Below are 18,535 nucleotides of genomic sequence, written 5' to 3' on the forward strand. Positions count from 1 at the left end.
ATTTGAAATGTAAATAAAGAAAATTTAAAAAAAAGAAAAGCAAGTATATATTTTAAGCTGGATATTAACATTTTAGTTTAGACACAGTTTTTTTGATGGCTATAAAATAGGTTTTTCATATCTTATTATAATATATATTACCCCTCCTTGGAAACACTTGGATTACATCTTCTTGTTGTATATACGTTTCACAGAAATGAAATTATGCTTTCCATAGCATTTTGTGTGTGTGTGTGTGTGTGTGTGTGTGTGTGTGTGTGTGTGTGTACCTGCTTGTCTATGTTTGTGCTGTGTGTGTCATGCCATAGAGGCCAAAAGAGGGCCTCAGATGTTTTGGAACTGGGGTTACAGGGAATTCTGCCTGATCTGGGTCCTGAGAACAGGACTCTAGTACTCTTCGGCAACAGCATGTGCTTTTAACCAACAAGCCATCTCTTCAGCCCCTGCACAGCTTTTTTTTTCTTTTTGTTTTTTATAATAATATACTATTTCATGACAGTAGAGATCTAGCTGATCTTAGCTACATAGGATTCTACTATATGGATATACTATATTAGATATACCTAATCTTATTTCAGTGTAGTCTTAGGTTTCAGTTTTCCATTATTAAAGATGGACTAGTATTAAATTAACTTATTTTAGGTGTTTTTTTGGGTGGGGTAGGGTGGGGAATGGGTTCTTACTATGCAGTAGCGTAGTAGTCCTGGATGACCTGAAATTCACTCACCTCAAAATCAGAGATCCTGCTGCCTCTGCTTCCCAAGTGTTGGGATTAAAGGTGTGTGTCACCATGCCTAAATAGTCCAATATATTAGTCAAGCTTTCAGTACTGTATCAAATAATGGAGACAGCCTACCTTTGTAACAAAACTGGTTTATTTAGCTCATAGTTTTGAAGGATCAATATTAATAATGGGCAATTCTATTAGTTTGTTCTATAGTGAGGACAATACAGCATCATTGGCAAGAATATGTATGAAGAAAAGACCAGACTGCCACATAAGAATCCAGACAAAAGTGGAGTCTATCATTCCTTTCTAGAGAAATACCTCTCAGTTCCCTTAAGCATCTTTAACTAGAGTCTACCTCCCCAAGCGTCACACTAAATGAGCAGCACATGAGCCTTAAATTAGAGAGCAATCTAAAGAACAGCAAGCAGACTAACACTGCTTCCTTGAGGCAAACAGACCTGGTGATCCTGCCATACTAATCGCATTTGTGTTCACACTCCAAAGCCAGTCTGTGTGGTATAGAAAATATCCAATTTAAGAACCCATGATAGCATTTGATTTTGATTTAAAGTAACATGTTTTCCTGCAGTAACTAATAAGTCTGTGGCACTGAGGCGCAGTAACTTATGACTGTTCTTGCCAGATCCCGAGCTTTTTCACCGATGCAGAGAGAAGATCCGTGATGGCCGCAGCCCAGGTTGCAGGCTTAAACTGTCTGAGGCTGATGAATGAAACCACTGCAGGTTGGTGATGGCTACCTTAAAGAGTTAGCATTTTCTATCTACAACTCTTGTATTAGTTATACAAACTCTTATATTATTTATAATTTGTTGTTTTGGAATACAGAATTTTGGCAGAGTTTGAATTCTTATTTGAACTTGAAGAATTGTTACTGCTGTAACCCTATACAGATGAGTCAGGAAAATAAAACACTAAGTAATTTATGAAAAGTTAATGTAGGTTGAATCTATATTTTATCATACTGTATATTAGAGTACAGTGTAAAAATAAAAATGACTTTTCTTTGTCACGATTTCCAAAGCTATACAACATTTAACCTAATATTTGTTCTCACACAGTTGCCCTGGCATATGGAATTTATAAGCAGGATCTTCCCTCATTAGATGAGAAACCAAGGAATGTTGTGTTTATCGACATGGGACATTCTGCCTATCAGGTCTCTGTTTGTGCTTTTAACAAAGGAAAACTTAAAGTAAGTAGCTCAGTTACTTTCTGTTTCTAACTTTGATGAGTAAGAGCGCATAGTATGTAAAGCCCTTAACAGGTGGACTGAAAGTCTTAGTCTGCCTCTTAAAAGCATAACCATCAAGGCAGGACTGGAGAGATGGCTCAGCAGCTAAGAGCACTTGCTACTCTCGCAGAGGACCTAGGTTCAGTTTCTACCACCCATAGGTGGCCCACAACCACCAGAAACCAGTTGCAAGAGATCTGACATCCTCTTCTGGTTTCTGAGTATACTAGGTATGCACATGGTGCATAGACATACATGCAGACAAAACATAAATAGAGATTAAAATAAATCTAAACATTCTCATTATATATATTCATATAATATTCATATCTATATCTATATCTATATCTATATCTATATCTATATATATATACACATCAACAACAACAAAAAGAATGACCATCAGCAAGTTTCTTAACTTTGCTCTTACTGATGAAAACCTCCTAGAAGCTGGTTTTGTTTTGTTTTTTTAATGAACCCTATCACTCACTTCTCAAGTATGAGTAAAGGAGGTGTTCCAGGAGTGTAGGAGACTCAGTGGCAGCTGCAGCACTACGAAGCCCACAGCAGTGTGATGACTCATAGTGGCTGCATCCTGCAACCTGCTGCTGCAGAGATGTGTGAGCTGCCAGGCCTGTGGGAGAGTCCCCTGGGGTCTCTGTTAACTATGTAGTGCTTGCAATGTGTGGCATCTGTCTGTCTGTGTGTGCCGTGTCTGTGCTGTTGTGTCTGCCATCTGTCCGGATGCATAGCCTTGTGGTACTATTTCCACAGTACTGTAACCAAATCCTTAGAATCACAAAATGAAAGGAAATGCCATTGTTGAAATTATAGGAAGTTTTTAATAAGTTGCCATAATTCTTGGCCTTTAGTCTTGAATCTTAACTTAGTAACAAAGGCGGGTTTTTCTTTTTTTCTTTTTTTTTGTTCTCTTTCTCTAGCTAACTTTAAGTATATTCATCTATATTTTTCATCAGTGAGTCTTGTTGAAGTCTGATAAATGCAGTGGCCCAATGGCCCTGATTCTCAGTTGAATATACACATCATTACATGGAAGGATGATTTTGCATTTCATGCTGTGCAGCCGTGGACCCTGTGGATATTCTGTATTCATGGAGTCTGTGTGAGTCTATTGAAGAATTAGCACCACTTGTACTTGCATTGTAGTATGGTGTCCCCTCTAGAAGAAACAACTGAAGAGCCATGCCTGCAGAGTAGTGACTCCCTAATCATGGGATTATGACTTTTTTCTCCCCATTTTTCTTGGGGAGAAGGGTTAGATATCCTGGAGATCTCTGACCTATAGACAGCTGCCCAGCTGCCAGCTCTAGTCTTGTGGGAAGGGTGTTATTTTACTCTCTTGTGTGTTCTTTTGCTCTGCGTTGTTATAAAAGTAAAGTAGGTTTTTCTTTTTAAATTATAACCAAAAGGCTTAAATACTAGACTGGAAATTGACTGATTGCATATAGTTCTGTAGATTCACTCTTTGATCCTCTTTTCTTGTATGCTTTCCTCTTGTCTGCACTCTTAGAACTGCTATTTGTTCTTAAATTTCATTTGGGGTTCGTATGTTAGAGAACCAATGAATGTGAATTAATGAAATTTTAGTCGTCACTCAATTATTTCAGAAAGAGCTGTTCTTCTAGTGTGACATAGTGTTGTGTGACAATAGAGCAGGTAGCAAAGAGCAGAGAACTACTTGAGCCAGGTACAAAGGATAATTTAACAAAACATCTGGCATCCCATGATTGACGGGTTCTTTTGGTTGGCCTTTACTTTCACAATTTTAGAGGTTTGTTTGTTTTTTATTTTGTTTTATTTTTTGTTTGTGGTGGTTTGAATCCAAGTGGTTCCCAATAGGTTCATATGTTTAAATACTTGGTCTCCAGTTGGTGAAACTATTTGAGAAGGATTAGGAATCGTGACTTTGTTGGAGGAGGTTTATCAATTAAGGGTGAGTTTTGAGGTTTCAAAAACCTGTCATTACCAATTTGTATGTTCCCTCCCCCAACCCCCTCTTTCTCTGCCTCTTCCCCCTCCCTCATATTTGTTTGTGAATCAGAATCTAAGTTCTTATCTATTACTTGATACCTGCTACCAAGGTAACAGATGGGTGCTACGGTCTCTAGCCACAAATTAAACGTTTTCTACATTGCCTTAGTCACAGTGTTTAATCACAGCCATAGAGTAACTAAGACAGAGGTTGGTACCAGGAGTGAACTTGCTGGGGCCAGACCCAGTGGGTCTTCTTTGTTGTCCTTGGTTCTTCTTGAGACAGTGGAGATGTGATATTTAGGTTGCTGTATAATAAAGCATTTACTTATCTAAGTCTAAGTTACTATGCTACTGTAGCTGAGCTGTCTAAGTCCTTTGAGGCCAGAAAGGCCCTTTGAGGTACTAAACTGCATTTAGTTCCTCATCATGTAACAGCAGGGTATTAAGTAAAGGATTAATTGCTAGAGCCTTTTCCCTTTTATCCAGATGACTCTGGCTTGTTAGACTACAGGGAAGTTTGGATCACTAAACTTGTATTGACCCAGAAGAGAATCATGCTCACAGAAGGAAAAACTTTTAAACAAGCAAATATGGATTAAACTCACATAAATTCACATACAGATTCATGCTTACATATTTCAACAATCCCCATCCAAACTAGTTGGGACCAGCTTTCATGAAATCTCACAATTACATACTTACACACACACATATCCATACTGACATATGTATATAGAGCAAAACACCAAGTGCCAGTGCAGAAAGAACCCATTCATTCTGGATGAAAATGAACTCCAATCTTTGTTGCATAGAGAAAAGCTTTTACTCTTTTATTGCTAAATGAATTAAATCCAAGTCTATAAGAAGAAAGCTTCGTTCTCTTTAATAAGACTAAGCCTTATTAGACTTTAATAAGACTAGCCTTGCTAGCTATAAAGAAAAGACCTGTTCTGTTGCTGGTTAGGAGAATTCTGCCTGCTCCTTCTGCTCTCTGCTGCAGCTTCTTCCTTCCTCTTTCATTCCTGCATTCTGCATACTGCTCTCTTAGTATTTTCAGTTTCCTTATAGTTTCTAAGTTATCCCACTCTGCATTCTCTTCTAATCTTACTCACGCCTCTTGCTCTGTTGTCATAGTAACACCCTTATTCTCAGTACCATCTCTCCCCCTGCTCTGATGTCACAGTAATGCCCTTACTCTCAGTACTATCACTCCCAATGCTATGCCTTTATGTCTAAGTTCTTCCAGAGTTCACTTCTGACTAAAAAGTTCTTTCTTGAGTTTGTCTAAAAAATTCTCCTCAGTTCAGTTCTGTCTAAAGGTGTCCTTAGCTCAGTTCCCATTTCCGCTGTGTCCTCAGAACTTATACATCTTTCTGAATACATGATCACATGGTAAAGAATTCACAAGTTTACACATAAATCCAAATCATAAGTCAAATAAGAAGTTTACAACGGAGAATGTTTACATGCGTATCCATTAGGAGTAATTAATTATCTGGCTAAACATTCATCACCTGTCACCAGCTTTGCAAGTTCATGGAGAGTTAAAAACCTTAACTTATGTCACCAAGGTATTAGTGAAGTTTTATATAGATAAACCCAGTCAATATTTTACCTTCTGTCCTAGCACCTATAATAAATTATAGTTTGTTTTTTACAACCTTTGGTTAATAGTTTTACAACCCCTTAGAATGCCTGCTAATGCCTGCTTACTGCAGTGTTTTAAAAAGAGCTTAATAGTGACTATAAATTTAGGAATTTTATAGGATCATCATTAAGGATTAAGAACTCATCTGTTTATATATTATCACTACAAGACAGTACATCTTTGTCGTTCTGCAGAGATCTGCTCAAAACAATACACTAACACCTAGTGATTGTTATATATGTTTAATAATAACAGGGAAAGCATATTAATAGCAGGAATCTATAATAAAATGAATCTCTCCTGGGCCTTGCCTACCGGAGCTCTGTTGTAGATTTTTTCAATCCATGGATGAACATGAAGAAGGCCTGCTAGTTTTTAGCTTCTCCATTGGCAGCTCCTGGTGTGAACTGTTGCTGTGACAGGCCTGATCATGTTTATTTTGGAGGAGTGTAGACTTTAGGACTTTGGACTAGAAATGCAGTTGGATCCTGTAAGCATGGGAACTTGGGAGATAGCTGTGCTGTGTGGACTATGGAGGCCATCCCAAGAAGTTCCAGAGGAAACAATTTTAGCAACTTGCCTAGAGACCATTCTTGAGATATTTTGGCAAAGAACATGGATGCTTTTTGTCCTTGTTCTAAGAATCTTCTGGAGGTTAAATTGAAGAATATTAGACTAATTTAATTGGTGGAGGAGATTCTAAACAGCATAATATTGACTCTGCCCCTTTCTTATTAATAATTACTCTTATGCAGGTCTACAATGAAAAAGAGCAATTGGGGATAAGATATACAAAATGAATAGTTTGAAGGGAAGAGTACCAGGAAATCTTCATGTTAGAGCCCAGGGTTGTGCTGAAAGAGATAAAATGACCCAGGAGATGTCTGATCAGAGATGAAACAAAGGCAGTGGTTCCCTCTGAGGAAGGTGCCACCCATCTAATTCTGCAGGTTTTGAAAGGAAAGGACCCAAGGAATTTTAATTTTCTCTGCCTAAAAAGCAACTATTAAGGAAAACTTATTCAAATTTAATTCAAGAAGAGGGCAAGGCCATGCTCCACCCCAAGCAAACAGATGAATTCAGTACCTGTGGTTCTTTCTGGCTTTAGAGTTATAAAGGAAGCCACACCTTTAATCCTAGCATAAATTGAAGCAGAGGCAGATGGATCTCTATGAGTTCGAGGCCAGCCTGGTCTACATAGGATTTCTAGAACAGCTAAGTCTATATGGAAAGACCCTCTCTCAAAAAGAAAGGAAAATAAACAGAGTCATGATGGATGCATGAGAAAGGATCCTTCACAGTTGAAGAAAACCACTGAGGCCAGGAATATAGCAGGGGAGTCCTCCATGGAGTCCCTGATGGTCATTGCATGAAACTGTGCAAGTAAAACCTGGATTGCTCTAGAGAACCCAAGACAGTAAAGATGCCAGAGTGTGGGATAGCTATCTGCGGGCGAGAGCTTCATGCAGAGTCAGACCAGCCTAAGAGAGAGAAGTATATTGTAGACAGCAAAGCTGAACAGGGGAGTCATCTATGTGCTTTGACACAAGAACAGGATTTGGTGATTGCCCTGGTGTGTTTTGATTTTTCTTTTGTCCAATATATCCTCACTATGTCTCCTTTTTGTAATGGTAATAATGTATTCTGTCCCACTGTTTGCTAGAAATATTTAATTTGCTATTTGATTTTCATTTTTACAGGAGGTTGCAATAAAGAGATTTCCTTGAGTCTCTCAAGAGACTTCAGACTTTTAAACTATGTAAAAAAACAATGGGAATTTTGATGTTCAATTAAATGCATATTATGATATGGCTATAAGCCTACAGGAACCAGGAAATGGAGTGTGGTAGTTTGAATGAGAGTAGCTCCCAAAGGCTCCTATCTTTAAATACATGGTTCTCAGTTGGTGGAACTGTTTGGGAAGGGTAAAGTGGTGTGGCCTTGGAAGAGGTATGTTATTGTTAGCTCTCTCTGCCTTGTGGCTGTGTCTCAACCTAAGTCCTTAGCTTGTTCTGTAGCACTGTACCTGCAAGCCTGCTGCCATGTTTCCTGCCGTGATGACCACAGACTCACCCTCTGACACTGTGAGCCCCAAATTAAAGTTGTCTTTTAGATGGTGCCTTGGTCATGATGTTTTGTCATGGCAACAGAAAAATAATGAAGAGACACTGTACTTCAGAAAACTTAGCTATTTCTTTCATTTAAACAGGTGCTGGCTACTACCTTTGACCCATATTTGGGTGGCAGGAACTTTGATGAGGCTTTAGTAGACTACTTCTGTGATGAATTCAAGACCAAATATAAGATAAATGTCAAAGAGAACTCTCGGGCCTTGCTGCGGCTGTATCAGGAGTGTGAAAAACTAAAGAAGCTGATGAGTGCAAATGCGTCAGATCTTCCCCTTAACATCGAGTGTTTCATGAATGACCTTGATGTTTCTAGTAAGATGAACAGGTACCATCATGTGCTTTCAGTTGGAAGAGTGCTTGCTGATTTTCTGTTTGGGTCATGTTAGAGGTTTCCCCATGTTCTAGTTGCTTTAGAGGGTATGCTCGGCTTTCCTTTTCCAAAGTAATGATATTTATTTTATCTTCTCCCAGGGCTCAGTTTGAGCAGTTGTGTGCCTCCCTCTTGGCCAGGGTTGAACCACCTTTAAAATCAGTAATGGATCAAGCTAGTAAGTGGAAATGACTACTTTCTTTTTGTTTTGTTTTGCTTTGTTTTGTATTTTTTTCACTTTGGAAAGAAATTACAACTCATTCATTCATAGAATAGGACACAAAAAATCTAGCTTCTGAGCATTTTTCCTTGCTTGTTAAATTGTTTACACCATAACCCTTCCAACTGTATTTGGGGTGTTTTATGTTCTTTCATAAGATTTTGGTAGGCAGGACTGGACAGGTGACTCAGGTTAAGAACACCGACTGGTCTTCCAGAGGTCCTGAGTTTAAATCCCAGCAACCACATGGTAGCTCACAACCATCTCTGATGGGATCCAATGCACGCTTCTGGTGTGTCTGATGACAGCTACAGTGCACACATATACATAAAATAAAATAAAATCTTTTTTAAAAAAAGATTTAGGTAGGAGATTAAACCAGAAATAAGAACATAATTGCTATCTTGAAGATAACTTTAAAATAGCTTGAATAAGGCTAAAGTGTGAAAGTTAGGAAGGTGAAAAGCTCTGGAGAGCTTTAGAGCTCCTTAGAAGATTGTCCTCTCCCTGTTGTCACTACCATCTGGACCACACTCAGTGTTGTCACACAATGCTACCATTTGCCTGTTTCATAATTACTTTTATTTGAATGAACTAGTGTGCATGAATTCTTTAACACTTCTCATTCTTTCACGGAAAAACATTTTACTTCCAGACTTACAACGTGAAGACATAAACAGCATAGAAATTGTGGGAGGGGCCACACGGATTCCTGCAGTCAAGGAGCAGGTGACTAGGTTCTTTCTGAAAGACATCAGTACCACCCTGAATGCTGATGAAGCCGTTGCCCGAGGATGTGCATTGCAGGTGAGGGCTGCTGCATTTGTCACAACTCTATTCTAATCACACCATCAATAGGCTAAAAGTAAATTGAAGTTATTCTTGGCAAGTTTGTCTGTCTGTCTGACAATCTGTATCTCTCCCTCTCTCCCTTCCTTCATCACACACAACACCGTGTGTGTATGTGTGTGTGATTGTGTATGTGTGTGTATGTGTATATATGTACTTGCCTTTGTCTTTTGAAATGCTAGGATTAACGGCATGCACCATCATGCCTGGTTCTGCTTATATTTTTAAAGTGTCATAGGTTAATATGTTTATGTTATGAAAACTGTATTCTTGAGATCATATCCATTAGTACTTCCTTGGAAATTTACAGCTGTTTTTAGATTAGGTTTTGTAAAATCACATGAAATGCCTTGGCCCTTTTAAAGTTTCATTTGTCATTGCCAAAATGTAGCAACGTTTAAAATCTTAATTTTTTACTATAACATTTCTAATCAATTTAATTATGGTTTCCCTAGAATATGAATTGTACTTGCTCATTTCAGTGCATTTCTTATTTTCAGTGTGCGATTCTCTCACCAGCATTTAAAGTACGTGAATTTTCCATAACAGACCTTGTTCCCTACTCAGTCACATTAAGGTGGAAGACTTCTTTTGAAGAAGGGACTGGGTAGGTTACTTTTAAATTTTTCATTATATTTTATCATAAAGCTTTAGCCAAACAAATCTTTTTTTCTAAATTAGAGGAATTTATGCTTCTTAAAATTCTGTTAAATATTCTAAAATAGTATTAGAGAAAAGAGACTATAAGAAATAATGCATTTGCAAACCATGATGAGCATATTCACATTAACCTCCATTGAAAAAGATGCCTCCATAAGATCAGGCTGTGAGCCAACCTGTAGGGCAGTGGTTCTCAACCTGCTAGTCAAGGCCCCTTTGGTGGTCAAATGGCTCTTTCACAGGAGGCACCTAAAAACATCAGAAAATATTTACATTATGATTAATAGCAGTAGCAAAATTACAGTTATGAAGTCACAATGAAAATAGTTTTGTTTAGGGTCACCACAACATGAGGTATTAAAAGGTTGCAGCATTTGGAAGGTCCTGACATCCTTTAATGATAAACTGTGATGATGCAGTGTAAGCTGAATAAACCCTTTCTTTCTCAACTTACTTTTTGAAACCTGACTAAGACACAGTTCTATATGAATGCATTGCAGAGCATATAGATATCTCAGCTTAATCTCAGATTAAGCCAAGAACTGTTCTGTATCGTTCAATTTCAGTTAAATGTATAAGTAAGAAAACACTTCCAAATATAAGAGAAGAAAACTAGGAAGCATGTGTGGCGGCGAATATAGTAAGACAGAAGGAAGAAAACATAGTAGGCGCCTGACACTAGGAAGGAAAGTTTGTGTGTGTGTGTGTGTGTGTGTGTGTGTGCACGCGCACGTGACTGAGGTAACACAATGATGTTACATAGTAAATAGCCATAATCAGTAACCATAAACATTCCTGTTAATTCTTTAAGTAATAGAGATCACTGCAAATTTAAATTTTCCTGTTCTACAGGGACAAAAAGACTATGAACAGGCATAAGCTCAACAATTGGAACATTCAGACACTTTCCCTTTAGGAAGTGCATACTGATATATTTGAAATAGTAACATATTGTATCACGTTCGGTTTGTTTAGTAAAGAATGCACAGATAGAGTGTGTGCATTCTAATGACAAGGCAAATGGGGTGAAGGGCAGTAGCAAGCTAGGCTGGGTGACTGACACACAGCTACTCTGTTCTGTCTTAGATCTGTACCCTTTTGTAAGTTTACATTTATTTCAGAGTAAATGTACGTAATTGGGGCTATAATTCAAGGGCTGCATGTGGAAAGTATTTGAGAGTTAATAAGACAGGACCTGGCCCTTCCTACATATGATCTCACAATATGTGTATTCCCTGGTAATTTTTTTCTCTTAGTGTACAGTGATCAGTTATGTTAGACATTCAGAAAGCCTTAAATTGTAAAGTTGTTGAAAATAGAAAAATCCATAGCTGTTTTTCCTTACATTTGTTCACTTACTGCAATTGGTACTCATGAACTGAGGGTGAAGTGTGCTCTGACATTGGGCTCCCAGGCAACCTGTTCATTAAGTGAGTCTTTCCCATTGTGCTGTAGGGAATGTGAAGTCTTCTCTAAGAACCACCCGGCCCCATTCTCAAAGGTCATAACTTTCCACAAGAAGGAACCATTTGAACTAGAAGCGTTTTATACTAATTTGCATGAAGTGCCTTATCCTGATCCAAGAATTGGTAAGACAACAACAAAAGCTAGTGTTTAACCTTTAATAGACCATATATAGAATGAAGTAAGCAAAAATTAACATTTCATTTAAATTAGTCTTGTATTTTAAAGAAATCTGTACTTTTTTTATAATTATGAACTTTTTCATGCTTAGTTTATTTCTAGAAAAGTAGCCTGTTTGGATTGTCCTTATTTGTTTTGATGTCTATTTTTGTTAGTTTACATTCATTGTACAAGATAATGGGATTCATTATGACATTTTTATTCAGGTTTGTGTGTGTGTGTGTGTGTGTGTGTGTGAGAGAGAGAGAGAGAGAGAGAGAGTGTGTGTGTGTGTATACATGTATGTGTGTGTGTAGTGTGTATGTGTCTGTGTATGTGTGTGTATGTGTATGTGAGTGCATGTATGTGTGTTATGTGTGTGTGTGTGTGTGTGTGTGTGTGTGTGTGTTTGCATGCACGTGTGTGCGTGCAGGGTGCTTTGGTCATACTCCCCCTCCCCATCACCTGCTCATGCTCTCTTTCTGCCACTCCTTGTCCTCTCCCCAAGCAGCCCTCCTTCTGTTCTCGTTGACTCTTTACTCTAAGTGCTCTAATTGGCCTGAAACATTGGTCAAGGTTGTTTAATGAAAAACACTTTTAGTCAAATTGTGTTGTATTATTAACATTACTGTGGTTCTGAAACTGTATTGTGGGGTGGTATTAAAGAGCAAATAGGGAACTATAATGTCCATTTTATGTTTATTTTTAAATGATGCAATATAAAATATTTTATAATATTTAAAAGAAAATTTTAATTTATTTCTGTATTGATAGACTGAAAATGAGAGAGCACATTACCAATGCAGTTGAAGTTAATGCAGGTTATCATGGTTTTGATGGCTGCTACAGATCTACAGCTATATGACTTCTGCAGCAGTAGTTTATTGTCATCACTGGGAGCTAGAGTTCTGAACTCTATAGAAAGTGTGTTTCCTAAAGGGCTCCAAAGGAGGGATCTACTCCAGGTCCCTCTCCTTGCTTTGTAGATGGCCATTGTCACATGGTATTCTCTCTTGTCACTTGCTTCTCTTTCTTTCCTAAATATCTTCTTCTGATAAGGAAACCAATCTTCAATTTAATATCCTCTTAGAAACAGTCAAACAGAAAGCCCAGAAACCCATCTACTATCTGCTATCACTGAATCCCATCACCGTGTGAGATACTCATTAGAATGTACAACCAAACCTGTAAAAATACAAGCCAAACTTGTTTACTGGCCTGTCTTACTTTTGGCCTGTTAGTCTCTCTTTACTTGATATCACTAATTTTGGTATCAATTTTGTTTTTAATGTTTAGAAGAACTTTATTCATGAACTATGATAACAGTTTTTATTTATAAAGATCATAGCAAAATTGTGTGTATGTGTATGGTTTTCAAATTCAGAAATTAGACTTTATTGTTTTGGCTTTTAATTATAAGTTACTCAAAATCATTTAATAGCTTTTATATCAAATTTTCCCTAGTTTAGAAAATTGTGTGTATGTGTATGGTTTTCAAATTCAGAAATTAGACTTTATTGTTTTGGCTTTTAATTATAAGTTACTCAAAATCATTTAATAGCTTTTGTATCAAATTTTCCTAGTTTAGAATCCCAGTTCTTTGTCTGGCAAGATGTAGGATTAATGCAGATGCTAGCAAGCCTGAAGAACTGAGTTCAATCTCCCAGATGACTGCCTTGGTAGAAAAAGAGAAGTGACTCCTGAAAGTTGTCCTCTGACCTCCACACTTGATAGTGGCATTTATATCTGTGCATAAGCACATGATAAATATATAAACAATATCAAAATCATATTTTCCTAGCAAATTATTTAATGTGTAAGTCTTTTTTTAAAAGATTTTTTTTTTCACCATAACAACTTGCTTTTATTTATTTATTTTTTTAAATTTATAGATCTTACATCTTTAGGATTGGGTTCAGGCCAGAAATTAAAGACTATGTGAGGCTCCAGACTTCAGTATACTGCATCATAAATGAAGCCTGGAGGAGAGAAAGGTTCCCCCTTATAGTTCCTTTGTTAGGAAGAGAATCACATGTTAAAAGATTTATTTATTAGTATACATAAGTACACTGTAGCTGTCTTCAGACACACCAGAAGAGGGCGTCAGATCTCATTACAGGTGGTTGTAAGCCTGTAATGTGATCTGCTTCTGGGATTTGAACTCAGGACCTTCAGAAGAACAGTCAGTGCTCTTACCTGCTGAGCCATCTCACCAGCCCTCTAATGTGTAAGTCTTAACAGCAGCTTGTAAATGCTAAAATAGGATAATCTGAGCAAAGCACTTGTCCCATGGCAGTCATCCTAACTGAATCATAGTTTTTGCATGACTTAAAGATGATTAAGTTACTAAAGCCTTTAATGAATTTAATCTAAGGTTCATACACTAATCAAAGCTTTTTTTTCCTTAAGGAAACTTCACTATTCAGAATGTTTTCCCACAGTCTGATGGTGATAGTTCTAAAGTAAAAGTTAAAGTTCGTATTAATATCCATGGAATCTTCAGTGTGGCCAGTGCATCAGTAATTGAGAAACAGAATCTGGAAGGTGATCATAATGATGCCCCTATGGAAACTGAAGCTCCTAAGAATGAAGGCAAAGAGGATATGGTAGGTAGAAACCATGTCTCAGGGTTCTCTCACCAGGGATCTTGACAGCACCTCTGCAGTGAGTACCTTAATTCCCAAGAGTTAGCCTTGGGGTTTCTTCTGTAGGGCCTCATCTTTATAACCATACTAAGGAAGACTTTTAGTCCAAATATAGTCTGCACTGCCTATATTGTAATACATTTCTGAGGGGGCAAGGCATCTTTAATAACTTACATGGAACATGTGAGTTTAAAATCCATTGCTTAAATTCTTTAAAATATGCATTTTGTTTATAACTAGATAAAACAACTGATGTTCTTTTTAGACAGGGTCTCACTATGTAGACCAGGTGGCCTCAAACTCATAGGTATCCACTTGCCTCTGCCTCCTGGCATTCTGGGATTAAAGACATGCTTCTTAAATAATTTCTTACATTTTTTTCAGTGTTTAGTTATAGGGTATGTATGGGAGATTTATGAGGTACTGAATTTACTGCTGATACTGCAGAGGAAGGAGTACTAGAGGGAACTGTGGAGACGGGGTCTCATGCTGCCCACGCTGTTCTCAAGCCTCTATGTAGTTGAGGCCCAGTGAGCTCCTCATCCTCCTGCTTCCATCTTTAGAATGTTGGGATTACAGATGTGCACCTTTGCCTTGTGGCCAACTCAGGGAGAGCTTGATTTTATTCACTTGAAGAAAATGGTTACCTTTTTATGTGCACAATTTGTATGTTAGTGTCAATTGCATTTTTAAGGTATTTTTGTTTGGGGGGGGCTTTGTTTTTGTTTTTGTTTTCAAAACAAGTTGCACTGTGTAGCCCTGGCTGACCTTGCACCAACTCTGTCAATCAGGCTGGCCTTTAACTCTGCCTCTTTGAGTGTGCACTTGTACAAACACCACACACACACACACACACACACACAGAGAGAGAGAGAGAGAGAGAGAGAGAGAGAGAGAGAGAGAGAGAGAGAGAGAGAGAGAGAGAGAGAGAGAGAGAGAGAGAGAGAGAGAGAGAGAGAGAGGAGAGGGAGAAAAGGGAGAGAATGGGTAGTTTATGCTTATAATTCTGACACTCGGGAAGAGAAAATTTACAGAACGTTTCAAGTCAGCATGGCTACAGAGGAAGAGTTTCACTTTAAAAAAAAAAAAAGTTGTTGTGGGAGCTGGAGAAATGGCTCAGGGGTGAGCACTAGCTGCTCCTCCAGAGGGCCCAGGCTTACTTCCCAGCACTCACATGGCAGCTCCCACCTGCCTGTAACTCCAGTTCCAGATTTCACACCCTTTTCTGGCCTGCTTTGGTACCAGGCACACAAGTGATACACATGCAGGCAAAACATCCATACCCTTAAAATAATTAGGGAAGGCCTCCAGACTGTCAGCTACTCAGGAGCCTAGGGTACATTAGGAAGACCCCATTTCAAATGGAGGAGGGCTTATCTTACTTATTACAAGACAACTTTCCCGTTTTAGGAAATTGCATGTTTCATTTAACAAGAACCATATTTATCTTTTTTTTTCTTGATTGATAAAAGTTGGACTATTAGCTTAAAAATGCTTGAATTATGTGGACCATGGTATTTCTTCTAGTAATTTTTAAAAATGTATTCTTCTCTCATATATTATGTCTCAACTGCAATTTTTCTCTATCTCTTCTAAGTCGCTCCCTTGAACACCAATGCAAGACTATTCCCCACTCTTTTTTTTTTTAAAGCAGATTCAGTGTGTCTGGTTTTATGTTGAGGTCTTAGACTCACTTGAACTTGAGTTTTGTGCAGGGTGATAGATATGGATCTATTTGCATTCTTAAAATCTGTATCTAGTTAGACCAGCACCATTTGTTGAAGATGATTGTGTGTGTGTGTGTGTGTGTGTGTGTGTGTGTGTCTTTATGACTTCTTTATAAAAAAAAAACAGGTATCCATAACTATGTAGAATTATGTTCTGGTCTTTGACTTGATTGAATTTATCAACTTCTGTTTTTATGCCACTACCATGTGATTTGTATTTATATAGCTCTGTGGTAAAGCTTGAAATCAGGGATGGTGCTTGGTATCTCCAGAAGTTCTTTTATTATACAGGAATGTTTTAGGTATCCTGGGCCTCTTGTTTTTCCATATGAAGTTGGATATTATTCTTTCAAGGTCTGTAAAGAATTGTGTTGGAATTTTTATGGGGATTGCATTGAATCTGTATATTGCTTTTGGGAAGGTGATAAATTTTACTATGTTAACCCTATCGATCCATGAGCATGGGAGATTTTTCCATCTTCTGTTATCTTCTTCAATTTCTTTCTTCAAAGACTTGAAGTTCTTGTCGTACAGGTTGAGTCTTTGTCTGGTTTTGGTATTAGGCTAACCATGACTTCATAAAATGAATTTGGCAATGTTCTTTGTTTCTATTTTGTGAAATAACTTAAGGAGTATTGGTATTATCTCTTTGAAAGCCTGGTAGAATTCTGCTCTAAAACCATCTGGCCCTGGGCAATTTTTAGTTGGAAGATTTTAATGACTGCTTCTAATTTTTTAGGTATTATATGCCTATTTAAATTATTTATCTGTTCTTGATTTAACTTTGGTAAGTGGTATCTCTCTAGAAAAATCATTCATTTCATTTAGATTTTACAATTTTGTAGAGTACCGGCTTTTGAAGTAAGACCTAGAAATTCTTTGAATTTCCCCAATGCCTGTTGTTATTTCTTCCTTTTCATTTCTAATTTTGTTGATTTGTGTACTGTCTCTCTACCCTTTATTTAGTATGACTAAGGGTTTGTCTATCTTGTTGATTTTCTCAAAGAACCAACTCTTCGTTTCATTGATTGTTTGCATTGGTCTCTTTGTTTCTATTTTACAGATTTGTTCCCTGCTGTCTTCTCTTGGGTGTGTTTGTTCCTTTTTGTTCTAGAGCTTTCAGGTGTGCTGTTGAGTTGCTAGTATAAAATCTCTTTCATTTCTTTATGAAGGCACTTCATGCTATGAACATTCCTCTTAGCACTGCTTTCATTGTGTCCATGAGTTTGGGTATGTTGCACATTCATTTTCATTGAATTCTAGAAAGTCTTTAATTTATTTCTTTCTTGATCCCAGTGGTCATTTACTAGAGAGTTGTTCTGTTTCCTTGAGTTTTGTAACCTTTCTGTTGTTGAAATCCAACTTTAATCTGTGATGATCTGGTAAAATAAAGGGGCTTATTTCAATTCTCATGTATCTGTCTAAAACTTGCTTTGTGACCAAAGTATGTGGTCAGTTTTTTGAGACTGTTCCAAGAGGTGCTGAGAAGAAGATATATTCTTTTGTGTTTGGATGAAATTTTCTATAGATATTTGTTAGGTCCGTTTGATACCTAACATCTCTTTTATTATTTCTTTGTTTAGTTTCTGCTTGGTGACCTGTCCATAGGTAAGACCAAAGTGTTGTTGTCTCGCACTATTAATGTGTGGGGTTTGATATGTGATTAAGTTTTGGTAATGTTTCTTTTAACAAATGTGGGTGCCCTTGCATTTAGTGCATAGATGTTCAGAATTGAGACATCATCTTAGTGGATTTTTTCCATTGATGAGTATAAAGTGTCCTTCTCCATCTCTTTTTATTAATTTTGGTCAGGAAACTATTTTGTTAGATATTAGAATGGCTGGACCAGCTTGCTTCTTAGGTCCATTTGCTAGGAAAAAAAATTCCAACCCTTTACTCTGAGTTAATATTTTATCTTTGATGTTAAAGTGTGTAACTAATTTTTTCAAAACCTACTTTTAATGATGGTTGTTAAATGCTTTAACCTCCCTTCTAGACCACCACCCACCAGAGGTAGTGGAAAAGAAAGGATATGGGGGGAATGGACCTGTTTAGAAATGGTTCTTTGGAGCAGATCCCATCTGCATTGTCAGGAAATCGGTTCAGTTTACAGGTCAGCAGCGACAGATTGATCCACTCACAAACATATTACAGATATGTCAGCAGTCCAATTCAGTGGTGCTGGAATAGCAGCAGCAGTGACACAACCTAGCAGGAATAGTCAGGCCACATCTGAATTGGCATGAGCTAGCAGAAGCAAACAAGAGGGATGCCAGAAGAAGTTTTCACCTATGCCTCTCTCAGCAAAGCAAAGATCAGTGAAGAGGCCACACCAACAAGGGTTTAGCTATGCAAGCCAAGCGAGCTTCCCTCACTGTCCTCTGCATCCTTTTTATACTCCCTCCAAACATCCCATGCCCTCCACAGGTCTTGGCTCAGCACACGCATCTGTCTCAGCTAACATCACTCTGCCAGTCAGCCTGATTCCACAGAAGCAGCAAAAAGCTACAGCACACCCCCAGAAGTTGTTTTGTTTCTTTTCTTTTCTTTTCTTTTCTTTTCTTTTCTTTTCTTTTCTTTTCTTTTCTTTTCTTTTCTTTTCTTTTCTTTTCTTTTATTTTCTTTTCTCTTTCTTTCTTTCTTCCTTTCTTTCTTCCTTCCTTCCTTCCTTCCTTCCTTCCTTCCTT

At 37.7% G+C, this 18,535-nt stretch overlaps 1 protein-coding gene across 1 annotated transcript in view; it reads left to right on the top strand.

Annotated features, from left to right (window-relative positions):
• Hspa4l (heat shock protein family A (Hsp70) member 4 like) overlaps positions 1-18,535 on the top strand; it is a 54,428-nt gene that overhangs the window by 15,690 nt on the left and 20,203 nt on the right. Inside the window, exons 5-12 of the mRNA XM_021195570.2 lie at positions 1,374-1,473; positions 1,810-1,943; positions 7,835-8,079; positions 8,226-8,302; positions 9,000-9,151; positions 9,694-9,800; positions 11,309-11,442; positions 13,886-14,082. Coding sequence (XP_021051229.1) covers positions 1,374-1,473; positions 1,810-1,943; positions 7,835-8,079; positions 8,226-8,302; positions 9,000-9,151; positions 9,694-9,800; positions 11,309-11,442; positions 13,886-14,082 — 1,146 coding nt within the window. The remainder of the gene's footprint in view (positions 1-1,373; positions 1,474-1,809; positions 1,944-7,834; positions 8,080-8,225; positions 8,303-8,999; positions 9,152-9,693; positions 9,801-11,308; positions 11,443-13,885; positions 14,083-18,535) is intronic.

The sequence above is a fragment of the Mus pahari genome, chromosome 4 (assembly GCF_900095145.1).
Source record: "Mus pahari chromosome 4, PAHARI_EIJ_v1.1, whole genome shotgun sequence".
Taxonomy (NCBI): Eukaryota; Metazoa; Chordata; class Mammalia; order Rodentia; family Muridae; genus Mus; species Mus pahari.